This window comes from Pithys albifrons, chromosome 8, assembly GCF_047495875.1.
Source record: "Pithys albifrons albifrons isolate INPA30051 chromosome 8, PitAlb_v1, whole genome shotgun sequence".
Classification (NCBI taxonomy): domain Eukaryota; kingdom Metazoa; phylum Chordata; class Aves; order Passeriformes; family Thamnophilidae; genus Pithys; species Pithys albifrons.
In genome coordinates this window covers 28445609-28464918 of record NC_092465.1, presented here as the reverse complement: position 1 = coordinate 28464918, position 19310 = coordinate 28445609, and the positions used below count along the sequence as shown (strand labels likewise).

Sequence of the window (19310 nt, the reverse complement as noted above, 5' to 3'; positions counted from 1 at the left end):
AACTGTGCAGGAAGTAAGGCATAATACTAAAAGACCACTGTGGAGTTTATCAGGACCATCCCATGAATTTGCATGTATTCTCAACTCAAATATAGCAGAGACAGTGACAGTACTAACATCCCTCAAACTTGCTTGAGTTTGTCAGAAACTTGTCAGTCAGCACAACTTTGGGGAGTTACTGAGGTCTTCACAAAGCATTGACAGAGCAATGGCGCTGGAGAAGGATGTGTTGTATTGGGGGTTTTTTTTGAAGTCTGAGCTGTCAAAGTCCAGCAGTGTCCCATGACTAACTCACTCCTGAAAAAAGGGTTCCAATTGTACCTCAGTGTTCCAGCAGCTTTCCTGCTGAACCAGATCTCAGGGGGTATCCATGGAAAAATAGCCCTGCCCCCATTCCAGATGAGGAGCTCTCCTGGAGTTGTTCAGAATGCCACAGCTGACACTGTGGTGCTCAGTCTCCAGAACAACACTCATTCTCAAACTGCACAGAGCTGCTTTGAGGGAGACTGAAGCTTAGGGAACACCTCAAGGAGAAAATTGGCATTTGGGGAGCCTTAACAGGGTTTTGGAAAGACCCATTTGAATTACACTTACCAGTAACGCCTGTGCCCTGCAGCTGGGGCTTACCTTTGTGAGCTGTGTCAGCATGTTTGCCTCCATGTCAGCTTGGTCTTTTTATTTCCCCATCTCTTCAGGCACAGTAAGTTTATCATAATGCCTGGAAGAGACAGAAGGAAGGAGAAGATTCTAGTCATCTGGAACCCTTGTTATTCTCATCAGTAAAGCCATAAATCAGCCAGCCTGGCAATCTGAAGCAGCTTTTCTGAAGAGGCACTAATAATTTTAATCATTCTGTTGGGATTTTGAGGTATTACAGCTGACTGAAAATATCTTTTCACTGTGCAAACACTAAATTTCATGCAGTAAACTAGAGGAAGATTAATTTGTTTCCACTAATGGCAGAACAAATTCAGAATTTATTCTGAGTAGGAAATTGTGAAATGAGGCAGCTGTCAGCATAGTTTACTCTTATCATTGCTGTGCCAGCAACTCATTGTAGATTGGCATTTGCAGCTCCTTTGCCATTTTCTGCTAGTGTGAATTCTGCCTGCCTGGGTAAGGCCAAGGCATGAGTACTGTCCAGTTGGCCAGGACTAGAATGATGTTCTTGCCTTCAGAATCACTTCAGCAAAATGATTCCTAGAGAGCTGCTATTTCTTCTGCTGCATCTCATATCTCTACAGCACAAGCACTGGCTGCAGCTCATTTGCATGTCCTCTGTATTAAGCCTCTGCTTTGCTGTGTATCCCTTCAAGAAAGTTGTTTACTTTCCTGAACCCCACCTCAAAATTTCATCTGGATATTAAGATCAAACAGTGATAAATCCTGTGCTCCAAACTGCAGCTACTCACCTGTGGTGAACAGTGATATGATGCTGATAGCTAGAGTTTGGTACCCAGCTCCTGACCCTGAAAAAGTGAGGGGTAAGAGAAGGACAGAATCAGTGCTTTCAGGGGAGAGGTGAGGTGAAGGGAGGCAGAAAAGAAAGAGGTCATAGCATTACTCTGTTCTGGCTCCACCATCAGTCATGGAGTATGAGACTCACTTGATTCAGATTTGCCCTTGAGTCTGGTCAATGGGAGAGGGGATTTGAGTCCTAGCACTTGATCTACTACAGCAGGGGAACCTTTGGATTGATGGATGGCATGGATTCAGGATTCATGGATTTTCAGGAAAGAGTAGTGTCAAGTTGTGTGTTTGTCACAAATGGTATATGGGAATATATTGAGTGCTGATACTTAAGGTAAGAAGGCATGGCTGAAGCCTGATAGATTTTCAGTGCTTGAAATAATCAGAAAAAATGGACAAGACTGTGACTGTTCCAGAACATCAGCTAAAGCAGTCTGTTCATGATTTTAAACCTGGTTCCTAACATCTATAGAAGACTCAAGAGAAACAGCATAACTAGGTAGCTAGGAATTCGCAGAACACTTTCCCTGAGGTGACATTAGTGAAATGCATTCTGTTCCTTGCTCTGCTGGAGCTCGAATCTTATCATAGCTGAGTGTGTATAAAGTTCCAGTAACACCCAGCATCCAGTTCTTCACGGCACAGCAAGGGCTGCAGGCTGTGCCCCAGAGTGTTCCCACTGGATACAACGTTCAGGTGTCATATGGACACTGAGAAGCATTGAAAGACAATGCATTCCCAGGAGGTATTGAGCTGAGCTTTGAGGAGTTCTCAAAAATGCTGTGGTCTGCTCGTGATCACTGTATTGAGCCTGAATAGGGCATTACTCCAGAAAATATGTTAAAACAGAGAAACTTCTCGTGAGTTAAGGAGCTGTTCAGTTTAAGGAGCTGGCTGAGCTTCATGTGAAAACAGTAGGATCCTCGCAGCGACGAGATAAGATTTGAACCACTGATTTTTTTTCTGGTGTTTTTGTAATTTCTCCTTCTGTATCTGTTATAATTTACTTTTCTCTTTGTATTTGTTTGGTCTTTTTTTTCCCCAGGCCGGTTTTTCAGCCTTCTGTCTGTAGTTTTCATTTGTTTAGAACTTCGCCAAGTTCTTACTGGAGAAGGTGTTGCTCAATTTTGCACCGAAGTGCTTTCTGTGACTACAAAGGACTCAAGTGATTCACACACCATTTCCTTCATAATTGACCCCTATGCAGGCTAGAAAAAAACACCACATTTCCTACTTCCTACAAGCACTTCCTACTTTGCCTAGGACATTTCTAAGGCAACGTGAACTTTCCCCATATATGATATACAGTAATTTATTATTTCCAAGTGAGAAATGTGATTTTACACTTCCAGATGAAAATTAATATGTTCCTTTCCTTTAGTCAAGAGAGGAAGAACTTGCATGGCCTCAGCTGATATAAGTAAGTCCAGCTGCATTGTCTTCAGGGAAGGGAAACCTCATGAAGATCTGTCTTTTAAAGAAACTTAGTTTATCACATTAATTAGTCTCACATGGATAAAGGCACCAAACATTTTTTCTGTCCAGTAACAGAAGAGATATGACTATAAAATATGATAAATATAGGACTTTTATGGCCTTGTTCTCATTCTGGTATAAAACATGGGTTTATTTGGCATGAAAATAAAATGCTAGGGGCCAAGCAGTTTAGCAGGGATCTGTTGTTGGAGTGCAGAGAGGACAGCCATGGAATGGACTGTGCTAAAACACACTTCTGATGAGCTCTGCTGTTGTGACCTTGTTGCTTGAATATTTTTTCCAGATAAAAGGTTTTGTTTATATAGCCTGTGTAGCACAGTAGGAAGGCACTTTTTTAAGAGACAGAAAAAGCAAAAATGTGCAGACTCTTATTTTAAGGGAAAATGTTAAAGATCATTAAATTCTCTTTGTGGAAGGTAGAAATAGGTAAGAACTTACAAGACTCATTTCAGCCACCTGCTGTGAAAGCCAAGGAAGTTGACTATACCATGTAGTTACAAAAGCTAATTGAAAATAGATTAATTCTGAAAAGCTATCACTATTTAGAATAGCAAGTTGGAATCATCGCCTGCTTACTTGGAGTTCAAGTTTAATGCTTATGCCTGGAGAACACTGAGTGCCAACTAGAACAAGTGTGTCCTTTCTTTGTAAGAGCATGCCTCTTAACTGATTTGCTCTACCGTGAAAAAACCCTGCTGTTTTATTTCCTCTGGTGTGTAGGTCACACTAAACTGACCTGTCAGGCCAAACCAATATTTTTAGTCTTGTTTCTATGTCTGAAACAAAAATGTGTTACACTGCAATTTTATTGTCTTGCTGCATTCTCTGCCATCAGCCAAAACCTGCTTTGTGTCCCTCCTGTTGGCTGTTGGAGGCAGGATAAAGGTCTCCTCCTCCAAAGGTAGGCTGGGACGGCCCAGGAGAGGGACTGCAGAGCTTCTGCTGCAAAGCTGCTGTATGAGCTTGGTTAATTTATGGGAAGAATTCAAGGAAGGCTGCGTGACCCCTGAACACACTCTAGCTGGTGACTTTTTGGATGTCAGCTGTGTGCTTACCCTGTGTTCCCCACGCTGCCTGCTCACCATTCTTCCCCTGTTTTAGTTAAAGACCTCTCAGGCCTTCTCTGCTCTTTAGGACTTCTGCCTTTGCTTATTGCCCACTGAACTCTGTAGGACCTTCCCTTTCTTGTGAAGGATGTTCTAGACAAAAGTTGTGGGTTTTCGATGATGTCTTCTTAAGTAGGAGGTAGTTCGTATGTAACCAGTGTCTTCACTGGGTACGAAAGCTTATGTTTAAGGATGAGTTTGCTTCCCCTGTACTCAGCTCTGGTGAGGCCACACCTTGAGTGTTGTGTTCAGTTCTGGGCCCCTCAGTTCAGGAAAGAGATTGAGGGACTGGAGCGGGTCCAGAGAAGAGCAACGAGGCTGGTGAAGGGACTGGAGCACAAGTGCTGTGGGGAGAGGCTGAGGGAGCTGGGGGTGTTTAGTCTGGAGAAGAGGAGTCTCAGAGGTGACCTCATCACTGTCTAGAACTACCTGAAGGGAAGTTCTAGCCAGGTGGGGGTTGGTCTCTTCTCCCAGGCACTCAGCAATAGGACAAGGGGGCACGGGCTCAAGCTCTGCCATGGGAAATTTAAGTTGGAGATCAGAAAAATTCTTTCCAGAGAGAGTAGTCAGGCATTGGAATGGGCTGCTCAGAGATGTGGTGAATTCCCCATCCCTGGAGGTTTTTAAACTGAGATTGGCCGTGTCACTGAGTGCCATGATCTGGTAAAGGGACTGGAGTTGGACCAAGGGTTGGACTTGATGATATTGGGAGGTCTTTTCCAACCCAATCAGTTCTATGATTCTGTGATTCTAAAAAGGTTGAGAACTCCATTTTTCCCTTGAGCACATGCCTGGATGTACTCCTGGTGTTCGACCTACTTTTTGCAATTTCCCCCCCTCAGCCCTGCCATCTGTTGAGTTTACTCACTTATCCAAACATAAACATTAATATTGGTGGTGTTTATTAAATGTGAATTTAACTTAAGAATAATCTAGGGAGGAGAAAATGGGATGGCACACCAGAGCACTGTGCTCTGGAGACCAATCTGCAGTGCTGTTATTTTACTGAAGTATGATGCCCTGGGTTCATGATGTGAGTGATTTACCAGACCTACTGTCTGCTCTCAGCAGACCCACCTGATCACTTTGCAGTTTGACAGCTTGACAGGACTGGGCACCAGATGTTTGTGAAAGGAGAAACACACAATTCCTTTAGGAAGGCCAGGTAAAAGTGGAACCACTCTTTCCCAGTCCTGGAGAGAACAGGGGTCAAGGAAGCTGACCTTTGTTATAGAGGTACTTTAATGTTTATTTGCATCACAAACCATTTTCTTGTTTACCCTGACCTATTTTGCAAAAATTTCTCTGTTTAAGAGATGGATCTCTTTCCACCCATCTTTACTTTTGTTTTATTCTCATTGTTATGCTGAGACCTAAGCTGTATTAACCTGGGTAGCAGCATTCCTGGCTTAATTAGGAAACACACTGTAGTCATTTGAGGGTTTCTATGCTGAGGCAGTGCTGAAGAGTTAAATCAGAGTGACTTCCACATCTGTGCAGACACATGGGCAAGCCAGTGAAGTGTTTGTGTAAATCAGCATGCATTGATTGTTACTATGGGTTTTTTGTAGTCGACTTGCCTAGATGCTTCTTCAGCTTCAATTTTTTAAATCTTATTCATTTCAAAACTGCCCACAGTTAAGTTCTGAAGTGTGTGTGTAGTTATAGCTTTTGATTTTGATGGAGTTCTAGCATGGATTAAATTATGATTTTTTTTTATTTTTTTTCTTTTATAGCATCGTAGACAAAGAAGTGTCATTAATGGCAGAAATTGATAAAGTTAAAGAAGAAGCCAGTAAGTAAAAAAAAATTACACAGGAACTTTTGGAATAGTCATGGAAACAGTTGTTTCGTTTGGCAGAAAATTACACAGTACATAAATTTGGTTAGCAGCATTCCATCATCTTTCACTGTTTATATATACAGTCAAATATGGCTCTGTTGTTCCAGGGTAGTTGCTACCTATAAAGATTGTGCGTCAAAATTTCAATATGATGAAATTAAGGTAAACCAAAAGTTCATATGAAGTTAGATATAAATTATTTCTTCCTTCTCCTTACCTGTCAGAGCTTTTTGACCACTGGGGTTTTTTCTCATTTCTGTGGTTTGTTGATTATTTAATTTCCATTTTTCAATGACTGTTTGCTTGCTTACATTCTATATATGAATTAGAACACTGGAAGTTACATGGCAAATATGTTATTGTGTGGCCTTGCATAGCTTTAAGGGATAGTCATCAAGCTTATGAATTAGAACAATAAAAAAGTAAAAAAACAGATGTTTACTGCAATCTGTTTTCTTAATAATCTGCAGGAATTGATCTGATTCCGAGTTTTCATGTTGTCTGTTTTTTGCATAGATTTTCATTCATATGTATTCTGATTTGAAAAAAAAAAGCAAGATGATCCAGGTATTAGGATACCACAATATCTGTCTTATATTCCATCTGATATATGGTATTTGTATTTACCCCAGTAATCAGGAGGACATGTTTCAATAGAGAATGCTATTTAAGAAACTGAAGAGTAACCAAAGCATTGTTAGTGATACTTTGACTGGCAGATGAAAATATCACTGCTATGTGTACATACAATCCTTTTATTGATTTGTGAATTTAAGGTCCTTCCAAGGAGGGCACAAATAGATGTAATGTTCTTGAATGCTTCATTTGCATTGAGAACTCTCACTTAGTTTACAGATGTATACTAGTTATATTTTTGTTTTTAAAAATACTCTAAATCCTCTGTTGCTGCATAAGTCTCTTGCAGTTGTGTATGTGTGGAAACTAAAAGGTATGAGTTGTTACAGAAAAAATCAGTATTAGTTTGTGTTTTGAATGTTACATGCTAATTTTTCTAGGAATAACATGCAATAGATGTGGATTTGAAGTTCATTGTTTTCTGGGGAGGAACTGTGGGTGGATCCGTATCAGCAGCAAATTGGTTACCTGCAGAGACCTGGTAGCTGTAATCAGCTACAGGGCCTGCACTCACTCCCAGGAAAACCAGTGGTAGAATTCCCACTGATCAGCAGCCGTGGATCTAACCCCTAATTGTGTAAACAAGACCACATTTTGGAGATCCACTGTCCAGAGCTAATGGCATTGTAGGGCCCCTTCATTAATCCTGGCCAGGTAGTTTTTGTAGTAATTTTTGTAGAAAGTAAATCTAATTCTCACCTACAGACATGCAAAGTGCTGCATTTGCAGATGGCATGTTCTATTTCCCTGTTTTCATGCCAGCTCCGTGCATAACACTTGATGATCTCTGTACCTATCTCTAGCAGTGTAGTTTCTCTTGTCTCTCAAGGTTGTTGTAGGCTGTAAAGTTTCTTCACAAACTTAGGCAGAAAGTTTTTACAGGATTGTAACATGCTAACCAAGATTTACATATTTATTTTCATATCTCTCTGCTGCACTGAAGGACTGTTTTACACTAGGTAATCTTACTGACAACACTAGGAAAAATTCCAACTTCAGTTTTTTAAAAAATGGGTATTTGGCTGGCACCTCATGTGGAGATGAGTGCCAGTATCAGATGAAATCATGTAGTTTGGGCAGTCACTTCAGCAAAGAGGATGGTGATCTTGGGAAGGAACAATGTTAGCATTACCTAGAATAAGCAATAAACCTGAACTGTTGGACAAAGGAATACAGTAAACTGTTCATTTAATCTGATAAAAGTTTCTCACTTTTGTAGACTGTATTCCACAAAAATGAAATTAAAAGATCAGCTAAAGATGTAGATACACACCTGCTCTTACCATAAGTAATCGTGTAGGCAGAGATTTGCCAGCAGGGGTAGAGGCACTGTAGCCACCCTCTGCCTTCCATGCCCTGTGTGGCACACACTCCTCCATCATACAGTTTGTTTGCTCCCAGAGAGCTGTGAAGGTGCAGCTGTCTCTCCCTGTGCCAGCTGAACAGTTGTACTCAGTGAAACACTGGAACAGGATTCCCAGAGCAGTGGGAGATACCTCATCCCTGGAAACATTCAAGGTCAGGCTCTGAGCAACCCAGTCTATTGAAGATGTCCCTGCTCATTGCAGGGGTGTTGGACTAGAGACCTTTAAAGGTCCCTTCAACCCAAACTATGATTCTATGATACTTCAAAAAGAAGGTGCCATCTGGTTAAATAAATGATAATGGGTTGAGAAACAAACTCACTGTGAAATACCATTAATTCTCACCTTAAAAATGGCATTACAAAGTATAAGCCAGTTACATGACTTGGCAAGTCTGCTATGGAATTTGTGGCCAGAGAAGGCAAAGAAGCCAAACTCTCTGCAGCTGTAATGGAGTCTGTGGCCTTAGGATAGTTTACAACTACTGCTCACCCTGGCTGTGTGTGTGAGCTCAAGACAAAAGACTCCGATTATTACTTTTTATTCCTCTATGCCATAAGTACTGGTCCCTACAGCCAGTTAATCATTTGTTTTTGCACTGAGTCACCATGTAGGTAGTACAGTTTGCATATATTTAGTTTTCCACCAAAACTGTGATATTGTCACATTATCTTGTATATAAGTGGGTCATTGTTTTGTGGTTCATGATTAATCCTTCCCTATAAGAACATAACTATTCACTCCTTCCTTATATAAAACATATGCCAGACAGTAGAGAACATTTAGTACTTTTTTCATAAAGACTGTTGGCCTCCAATACTACTTTGCAGTTGAAATGGCAACCATGTATATTCTGTGTGTGAAAGCAAAATTGCAATGCAGTGATTTTAATGTAAATTACACATGAACAGATCTTTTTCAGAGGAAGAGAAATGCCCCTGTGTAAATAAAATATAGCATGTCTTCAGAAAAAGGCTGTTGACTCTATATAATGCTTCTTTCCATGTCCACATGGAAGACTCCCTGATTTTGTGATTAAAAATAAAGCACTGGAAAACTCAAAACAACTTGTCTTTGCCCTTGTTTGTCTAAATGTTTAAGCATTTTTTTTTCCAACAGCCATCCCATTTTCAGATCTTTTTCAACACCAGACAGTTCAGTAAATATGCTGATGGCCTTAATCTGTACAAGCAGCATATTGGCAGTCCAGTTGAAGTCAAGGGTCCCTGTGTTTGTCTCACATGTGATGTACAATGTTAATGCCCCAAGACTTACGAATTACAGAGCAATGTGCCATCTTAGCATTGATGACTGACTATTGGTATTTGGCAGTGGAAATCCTGACTGCTCGACAGAAGAAAGCTGAGGAGCTGAAGAGACTGACAGACCTCGCCAGTCAGATGGCTGAAGCACAACTGTCTGAACTCAGGGCTGAAATTAAGGTGAGGCCTTCACTTCTGCTTGGGTATTTTGGCTGTTTGCAGAAATGCCAGGAAAGCTGTCACAGTAACGTGCCCAGGCTGTTCATTCCTGGTATTGGCCAACAGGTAACTGGCTTTCCATAGGGAAAGCACAGCTTCTGAAAGCATGATAGCACTTCTGAGCAGTATATAGATGATGTGCAGAGAAATGTAAGCCATCTCTCCTCATTGGTGTAGCAGTGGGGAGTTTGATGTTTCTCTATCATTTATAAGACTCAGTTAACAAGTAAATCTGATAGCTTCAGGTTCAGTAATCAAATACACATTCTCTGACAAAATGACCCACTTCCCAAGTGTGGGAGTGATCAGCCCATCACTGGGCTATCAGACATTTAATTTGGTAAGGGTGGGGAAATACTTGGTTCTACATAGAGGTCCTGTGTACAGAGCAGGACCAAGAGTTTGTTGAGCCTTACAGTGAACTTACCTTAAATTGGTTCCTTCACCATCCACATAGTCTTTTGCTCATAATGTAAATCACTGTTACCATGTTTATTTTGCAGCACTTTGTGAGTGAACGGAAATACGATGAAGAGCTGGGCAGGTCTGCCCGATTTTCCTGTGATACAGAACAGCTCAAGACTCAAATTCAACTCTGTGGAGAAAGTAAGTGCTGGTGATTTCTCACATGGAATTTCTCAGAGTACAGTGTTCCACACAGCTGTTCAGCAGACCCCAAGGCACATGTGCTGCCAGTGGGGATGTCTGTGCAGCCAGCCTGACATGAGTGGTGTCTCTGGATGCAGAAGACTTGCTGAACACACACAGGTCAACTTTGCAATATGCAGCATGTTTCAGTCACTGTCTGTGCTGCACAGTCCATCTGCAAGTGTGCGCTGCCCACTTTGTCAGAGATTTACAGGTATTACTCAGATCAGTTGGAGTTTTCAATCTAAATAGGATTTCTAAGTGGAAATAAAAGTCAGCGCTGGGGAATACACAAATTGAGTATTTTATAAATAAATAGTTAATAGGAAGCTTCTCTGTGTGAGCATAATGTCATGAGACTGAGTCAGATATCTCCTGCTGGGAAGTATCGCCCCAACTTTATAACAGTATTCATTGGGTTATTCCCTGGGTTTTTCAGGAGCTAAATAGAGTCCCAAGTCACAGCATGATTAAGGTTGGAAAAGACCTTTAAGATCACTAAATCCAGCAGTCAACCACCATGTTCACCACTAAACCATGTCCTCAATTGCCCTGGGCAGACTTCTCCAATGCTTACCAACCCCTTTGTGATGAAATTTTTCCTAATATCCAATCTAAACCTCACATGGTGTAGCTTGAGCCTATTTTCTCTCATCATGTCCCTTGTAATGTGGGAGAAGAGTTTGATCCTACCTTGCTACAACCTCCTTTTAGGTCATTGTAGAGAGTGATAAAATCTCCCTTCAGCCTCCATTTCTCCAGGCTCCTCTTTCCAAATCATCTGCCCTGCTGCTTGGAAATTCAGGTTCACTTTTTTGCTTTGAGTATCATGTCCCTGTTGCCAAATAAGAGATAGCCTAGTTCTCAGCTTTGTCATGCTTTCCCAGCCCCCCACCCACAAAAAAAAGTAAATGCTCTAATGCTTTGTCCAAAATGTTACCCTGTCCCTTGGTATCCCATCAGTACCATCAGCCAGGAGAAAACTGTTAAAACAATACTGAACTAGTGCATCTTGGTGGAAGGAAAATAATGAATGTTTTCAAGTAGTTACTCAGAACAGAAAAAGGAGAAAATACTACACAATCTGCCAGTCTTCTGACTGCACAACTAAAGAACTGACTGCTTGAAGGCATAACCAGTTTAACTCATTAGACCATAAGAACTGCTTTTGCAGAACACTTTGAAAAATCCATCTAACCCTATATCCTGTCTCACTGAAGCCAACCCAGGATGTTTCAAAGGAAGGCATAAACTTCCCAGTCATGCATGTAATTGTTTACAGTCTAGACCCTATCTCATACCCTGAAGCATAAGAGATTGAAAATTCTATAAAGATTATCCTGACTAATAATACCACAGCTGCTATTGATACAACTACAGACTATTTTTTTAACCTCATTGAACTACTTTCCTAAATGACTTCCAGCTGCAGTTAATTCTGCAAGTTAATTATTTATACGTCATTGTAGTAAAGCATTACATAAGCATAGTTTGGTGCAGGCCTGTTCAAATCAGGTCAGTGAGGTCAAAGAGCAGCCATTAGCAGGGGAGCAGTCATCCTAGAAATGACTGAGTGTGCACTGACTGTCTGAAGAACTTGGCTCTTACCTGCCCTCAGGGACCTTAGATGAGCAACTCATGATGTTGAAAGCCTTTAACAGGAGCTTTTCAATGCAAAAGGTGTTTCTGTTAGGAATGTGTCCCAGTGAGGCCCATACCCTGCTAGGAGCTGCTAATACCCCTCAAACAGAGATTATACCAGGCCTGTAGCTAAGAACAGCCACTCATGAGGGCTTTAACAAAAGCTATAACCAGACCCACAGAGCTTGTACAAAGGAAGGGATGTTTTAGCATGAAGAGAGGGCAGGCATCATACACTCACAATGAAGGAACAGGAAGAAACAAAAATTATTGAACTAGCATGTATCCAGAATGCCCAGTGGTGGGTTGTATCCCTTCCTTGTACATCTTTTTTGTTAAAAATAGATTTTTTTCACAAGCATCTGGGTTTTTGCATGGGCTTTCATGTACAGCAGTCTAGAGAGCTGTAGAATTCAGTGATAGCTGACCCCAGTGAACTTAGGAGAGAACATTCAATTCATTGTGCAGATCATTGACGTTTTTCTGACAAGGGCACCTAGTAGGATAAGTAGCTGCTGTTAGCACAAGTGAATAAGATCCCCAAAAAGCTAACAGATGATGGTCAGTTACTAAAATTATTCCTTATCTCCTTTCTCTATGCTAAAAGTGAAAAAATAGATAAAACAACAGCTGTCTTTCTGAAATGAGCCTCAGTTTTGTCATCTGTACCAGAAGGAAACAGAAAAATTCCATAATCGGAAAAATTAAGATCAAGAACTTCATTAGCCTCAACATCCACCTTGAGGCTGCTTGGTGGCTGTTTGACAGAACCAGCTTGAAGAGCTTGTGGAAATACAGAGAGGAAAAAGGATTTTTTTTGGTGCACCTCACATCCAGACATGACAGTGCTTAGTAAATTAGGCAATGTAAAAATACTAAGAAGTGGGGAGTAGGAGTATACCAAGATGAGCACCATGTTCCTCATGGTGCAGACTGCTGTGGTCTGCATGAAGTGTATTAGTGCATTGAAACAAATTCCAGTTTTTACAGATATTCACGGTGCAGAAGAACCTTTTTTTACCCATCTCTATAGAGAGGAATACATGACAGGCGCTAGACTGGTTTTTTTCTTCTTAAAATTGTTTTGACTCTCCTAGGGAAGCTTTCATGGCTGGTACCTGTGTTGTAGGTAGTAGATATGTAGACAGCAATGACAGCCATGGTTCCATGATCAAAGAATAATGTGGAATAGGATTGAATCTGTGATGTCTGCAGACACAACTTCTTTGCCCTCAAGCAGTCAAGAGAGTTACTGGCATACCACTTCCCTCTTTCTTCCCTTGATGCCTGAAGACTCCCATTAGGAGCATTATTGACAGGACAGCAGTGCATGGGGTAGTCCTGGCAGCAAGTGTTCAGCTCAACTGGTTAGAAGTTGACAAGCAAACCAATAGGTGCCACCAATTTTGAGAAGTTCTCTAGGATGATGAAGGCCTGATCTTCTGCCAGGCTTCTTTCTGGTTTAGTGCAGTGCCACCACATTGGCTTTTTTACCTCCAGAAGTGCTTCACAATGAGTCAGTTTTACAGAAGTGAAACACTATGGCCTAACTGCAGCCCAAGTTATCCAGCTTACTTCATGATTTAAAGCGAGTTTGGAATGATGCTTCCAAAATTAACTGTAAGCAGGGTAAGAATACAGCCTTATGTTTAGCTGTTGATCATTTAACTGATAACACATAATCCTTTTCTTTATAGTTTCTCACCCAAAGAACAACTATTCCTCAAGAACCCCATGCAGTTCAGTGCTGTCTTCAATGACCTCCCATGCAACAACTGGCAAGCAAAACACGCACAGCCGAAAGTCCTCTAGTAATGCCAAGAACTCTGATAATAAACCAGCCAGCATTAAACAAAGTCATCTTTCTTCCAATCCTACAGAATCATCTTCTCAAGGAATTCCAACAAATAAACAGGTAAAAAGCCAGTTATGAACTAAACTAAATTATTTCCAGAATTTCAGAAAAAATATGCAGCATTGAAAGTTATTAATGCAAAATCAAATACTAGTTTGCAGTCTGTATATTTAATTAATAATTTTTTTAAATATGCAAGCATATATTTTCCAGCTTCAGTTTCAGGTCAGCACGAACATACAAAGCAGAAATACCAGAAATGCCGTATAAGCAAAGGCAGCTGTCAGGTGTTCAGAAGTGACTAGTGGCAGTTAATACACTGAGCAACTCTGCATAAGAGCCAACTGCCCTATATGCTGTGATGGAGAAACATTTAGTCCTGATCCTTGCCAAATGACCAGTTGATGTGTGGTTGGAGCACGATTATTAGATGCACTTTGAAAGTAGAATCTTGCCAGGTTTAGAAGTATGTTATTTCAGAAGCTTTGCAGTGCAGCTTATAGTATTGTGCCATATTGGTGAGTATTTTGTTATATAAGCACCTTAGAATGTCCTAGTACTGTTGTTCTTAAGTAAAGCTGCCTCTGTAGTTGGTCTGAATTTTGTCCCAAAAGGGATTGCAGATCAAGTAGATGCCTGAAGGGAAATGTAAGAACATTACATAATGTCAGGACATGTATGGAATCAGCTGCCCTGGCACGCGTGCAAATAAAGTGATGCAGTCACTTCCTACCAAGGATCAAAGCATCCTCTGAACAAGGTATCACAATGGACATCTCTTCCACAATGTGGATGCTTGGCTGGACTTTAATTTGCATGTTGATTTCTGTTCATCCTGCAATCTTACTGTAGTATTTGCACAGCATACTAGGAAAGGTATTTTCATGATTCTGAAAAAAATGAGTCTATATCAAGTTCTTCAGTGCTTCTTAACTGCTCAGAAATTCATAGAGTACCCTGAGTCAAAAGGGACACACAAGGATCACTGAAGCTAAACTCTTAGCCCTGCACAGGACCCTCCCCAAGAGTCACCCCATGTGCTTGAGAGTATTTTCCAAACACTTCCTGAACTGTGTCAGGCTTGGTGCTGTGACCACTACCCTGGGGAGCCTGTTCAGTGCCCCACCAGCCTCGGGGTGAAGAACATTTTCCTGTTATATTTAACCTACACGTGAGCTTCATGCTGTTCCCTCGGGTCCTGTCACTGCTCATCACAGAGAAGAGATCAGTGCCTGCCCCTCCTCTTCCCCTCACAAGGAAGTTGTAACTGCAGTGAGGTCTCCCCTCAGTCTCCTCTTCTCCAGGCTGAGCAGACCAAGTGCCCTCAGCCGCTCCTCACACACTTCCCCTCAAGGCCCTTCCCCATCTTCACTCCCCTCCTTTGGCCACTCTCTAACAGCTCAATGTTTTTCCTATATCATGGCACCCAAACCTGCACACAGTGCTCAGGTAAGGCCACACCAGTGTAGAGCAGAGGAGGACAGTCACCTCCCTGGGCCAGCTGGTGATGCTGTGCCTGATGCCCCCAGGGCACCCTCAAGCAATTTCTATTGACTAGAACCCCAGAGTCCTCTCTTCAACAGCTGCTGTCGAGATGTCTAGTATTTCATCTCACTTTGTCTATTCTCTTTAATCATGGCAGGTTTTGATTTGGCATCAGTGGAGAACCTGCCATCTGTATTTTCAGGCCCCTCAGATACAGAGCATGGTACTCATTGTTCAGTTTTCAAGTGTTACAAAGAGAGAACTCTGGTAACAATCAAACCTGCATAGTGTTTTCCTTCTCCTAGCTACACTGTTAATGCTGATTGCTGTATTTCTTGTCCTGTTGGAAACCTAACAGTTATCCAATTTCTTTCTGGGTAGAATGGGCCTTCTAGCCAGAGACGAAGATTCAACCCCCAGCACCAAAACATGCGGCAGAACGGATCTGTGAAGTCACAAGGTGCCAGCAGTGAGGCAGATCAAAACACAAGGAGTGGCTCCAGGGCTGAGCACAGGAGACAGCAGCATAACACCTTCAGATCTAAAAACAAAGGAGCTGTGAAAAACCAGGAGCAGTCTACAACTGCAAGGACCACAGAGAATCCGATGCCTTTGGAGAAGAGCCGGCGGAAGCACCACACGCCGGACCCTGCGGATCACAGGCCCTTCCAGGGCAGCGCTGGCAGGGCATCCCAGTGCAATCTGTGTCCTGCAAGGAGGGAGGTCTCTGCTGATGCCACTGTCCTTTCAGTGCCAGCTGTGACTTTGGTGGCTTAAAATGTCACAGTGATGGCAGGCAGAGAAATTTAATCTCTTTGTTTTAGTTTCTTGCTCAAAATGCTTGTTGGTGAAGAAAGTAAGTCAGAACATAGTCTTTTAAATCTGTTGCTGCTTAAAACTTGTTGGTATCTTTATTACTTACTAATTATCAAAATTAAATCATACTTTCAAGGCTTTCCCCAATATCTTCACATTTATTTTGTCATGACAGTACAGAATCTTACCAAAGCAGCATTTACTTCTTAGAAAAATGATTGGAAAAATAAATTGATAATTGAATTCATAATAGCAAAAACCTCTTGTAGATATGTGGTTATACCAGTCAACATTATTACTTTGTAGAACAGCCTGTTAGAAGGATCCCACAAAGTCTGTATGTTGTGGTCTGCGACAAAATCAGATAATCCTGTAGAATTTTTTAAGCAAATCTCTGTACATCTCCTCCTTTTCTGTGCGTGTATACACATACATGCATGCACACTGTACACACAGAGAGAATTGTTATATACAAGAAGAGTTGAAAAAGCGGTTCATTTGATTTTAGCTTTATTATTCCATAATCTGAGATCTTTAAATTCAAGTATAAATTGTATTAAATGTATTACATACTGGTATTTTTCATGGACAAACTATTTTTATGAGGCTGAGGAAATATGCTCATTTAAGTTTGGAATGTATATAATAATGGCTATTCAGATGCACAGCCCTGTTCTCCATCCTTATCAATCACTTTTCTATGACTAGTTGGATTTATTTTTTTGCATATGAGAAGCTGCAGGTCTTCTAGACTTGAATTCAAATTATTTTTCTATATTTTTGGCTGTAGGAACCATCTGTCCATAATGAGAGCTATGACTAATAAAGTACTTAGTCTTTATGTTCTGATTCTGTATTTCAGAAAACTTGTTTCTTCAAAAAAATTAAAATCTTCTTTCTAAAATATCCTGGTGTTTGCTGCTTTGCAGTGCCCAACCTTTGTGTCTTACCCAAATGTATTTGCTTAGCTCAGCTGGTATCAGTGGGAGTTTGGACTGGACTAGGCTTTTGGTTTTCAGCAAAATTCTAATGCCATAGTGCATGGAACAACCTTGCCATGAGAGCTGCCTCTATCCTGAGCACACTTTTAATGCAAGTTATTGTTTAAAGGAGTGTCAGAATCCAGACCTGGCATCAAGTGAACTGCTGGCCTGAGTCTCAGAATCAGAAAGGCATAAAAGGTTAAGACTGACCTGCCATTGAGGTTTCAGTAAGAGCAGGAGAACACTTGAGTGTCTTCAAAAGTTTATGCCTAGGTTATTGTTTGCTATTGCTTTTTGCCGGTTTTATCTAATTTCTGTTTGTTGACTGCACTGTTCCTTAGGACTGACTGTGACCCTTGAAGAATAATATCTAAGCATAGAGTGAGGTGCATTTTTTTAATTTTTATTTCTCTTGATATCTCTATACAGTGTCCCACACATGAATATTGGTTGAACTTGATTTTAAAAGGCAAATAACTCATCTTCAACTGGAAAAGTGGTGAAAGAAAAATAAACATGCATAAGTTGACACTGGCTTTCATAGCATTGCAAGCACAATTGCTATTTAATTACCTATCACACTTTGAAACTGAATGTTTTTGAGTAGGTGGAATGGAAATTTCAGAATCTCTGTCATGGACACCCATCGAATAGGCAGCTTTTCAAAATTTATCTGCTGCCTTACAGTTTGACCTGTAACTTCACTGTAAGAGATGTAGTTACAAATTCTGCGCAGATATTGTCCTTCCGTAAATTGTCACATTTCTTTTTCTCTTTAGTAACCCTTCCTAAAAAAAAACATAACTTACCTATAATGACATTTATTCCTTCCCTATAGCTTCTGCCCTTGAGAGGATTATTGAAAGTTATTTTATTCCCTAAATCAGCTTCTCAAAAGTAGCATTCTGCAAATAAAATCTGTAACATAAGTCATAATTCAGCACAGCAGGACCTTGTGTTCTTCAGTACCAGCTGACCTTGGAACTCTTGGTGTCTCAGGATGTGACAGACCCAGGACCAACAGGTGAGAGATGGCATTTCTCTTGTGATGCAAACACATTTTCTTTGCCGAGATCTGCAGGTGTGTGTGGGCTGGGAAGCAGTTCTGGGAAAGCTGCAGTGTTAACGCACCAAGTGTTATCTGGTATCTCTGCTGATCTGGGAAGTGTATCACAGTGCACATTCTAACTCCATCATGTGGCTGTTCTCTGAAGTGTAGCTGTGTCAGAACAGTATCTCATTTCATGTGTCTCTGTACATTTGGAATAATATCTGCCAATTTCTAGGAGTGTTTCATTGTTCACAGAGTTGTGAGTAACCAAATGCTCTTGGGACCATCTTCAACAGAGCTCTGTTTTTATCTTCTCATTACAGAGACAGCTACGTGTGATACTCCTTTTAATGTAAGCAACTTGTACAGGGGTCAGCGAGGGAGTTAAGGGCAGGGCAAGGCTTGACTTCCAGGCCAGTCCTGTCTTTAAAAAAGTGCCAATTTGCAAAGCCAATACAGCTGTTTGACATCAGTCAAACACAAACATGGAATTCCCACTGCACTTGGTATGCTCTTTGGGAAGTGGAAACACACCTTAAAGGGCAGTATGGTAAAGCAGGTTACATCTGTTTATTTCTGTGTAAGATTAACTCAGAGTAAGGGCAGAACCCAGCAGAATAAACATCCAAATACACAGTTGGGAAACTAAGAAGGTAACTTAATACAGTCAAGCTGTTTGGAACACTTAGATTAGTTAGCTATGCTTGGAAAAACAAAAAAAAGTCACTTAATGTGCTTGAAAATGTCACCCTGAAAAAGAAACTAATCATTGTGGAATGGAAACATTGATCTTGTGGCACTCTATGGACACTGTTGTAGGGGAACACGGGATCTGAACTTGCATGAATGTGAGTCTTACCCTATGAAGTGAGTGGCTGCATCAAGATTTCATCAATCAAATACATCCTTCCTGTTCACATAGAAATAGTGCTGGAGACATATTAGTGGAAATAGCAAATCATTCTATACCTTTACTATAAAAAATGGTACTTTACTTTGCTAGGAAATAGAAAATTATTCCTTTGAGATAAATGGGCAAGCAGAATTACATGGTCAGAAATGTACGTGCAGAGCAGTGGAAGGACATTCTGGGAAATCCTGGTTTGAGTAAAGTTCATAGCTTAAAATACAGTAATTTTGTACAAATAACAACGTGGCTTCTTTAAAATCCTGTCTCTAATTAGGGCTGCTTTAGCTGGCCGGGCGCTCCCTCCTTCCCTCCCGCAGGCGCAGCTCCGCTCACGGCCTCGGCCCGGCCGGGGGTCCCACCGCCATCCCGGAGGGCCTGCACCGCCCCCGCGCCGCGAAATGGCTCCGGGCCGAGCCGAGCCGGTAGCGCACAGGAGCAGCCCGTGTGCCCCATCGCCATCCCCGGGGGGCTCTGCCCGCGGGTAAGGAAGTTCCCGAGTGCAGCGCCCCGGGGCTCGGCCGTCA

At 41.4% G+C, this 19310-nt stretch overlaps 1 protein-coding gene across 8 annotated transcripts in view; it reads left to right on the top strand.

The window, feature by feature from the left end:
* Positions 1 to 16748, top strand: part of SPATS2L (spermatogenesis associated serine rich 2 like) — an 87130-nt gene extending 70382 nt beyond the window's left edge. For all 8 annotated transcript variants that reach the window (XM_071562531.1, XM_071562534.1, XM_071562528.1 and 5 more), the window contains 5 exons: positions 5810 to 5868; positions 9249 to 9358; positions 9901 to 10003; positions 13384 to 13601; positions 15408 to 16748. In XM_071562531.1, coding sequence (XP_071418632.1) covers positions 5810 to 5868; positions 9249 to 9358; positions 9901 to 10003; positions 13384 to 13601; positions 15408 to 15803 — 886 coding nt within the window. In that variant the 3' untranslated portion in view covers positions 15804 to 16748. The remainder of the gene's footprint in view (positions 1 to 5809; positions 5869 to 9248; positions 9359 to 9900; positions 10004 to 13383; positions 13602 to 15407) is intronic.
* Positions 16749 to 19310: the final 2562 nt, after the last annotated feature.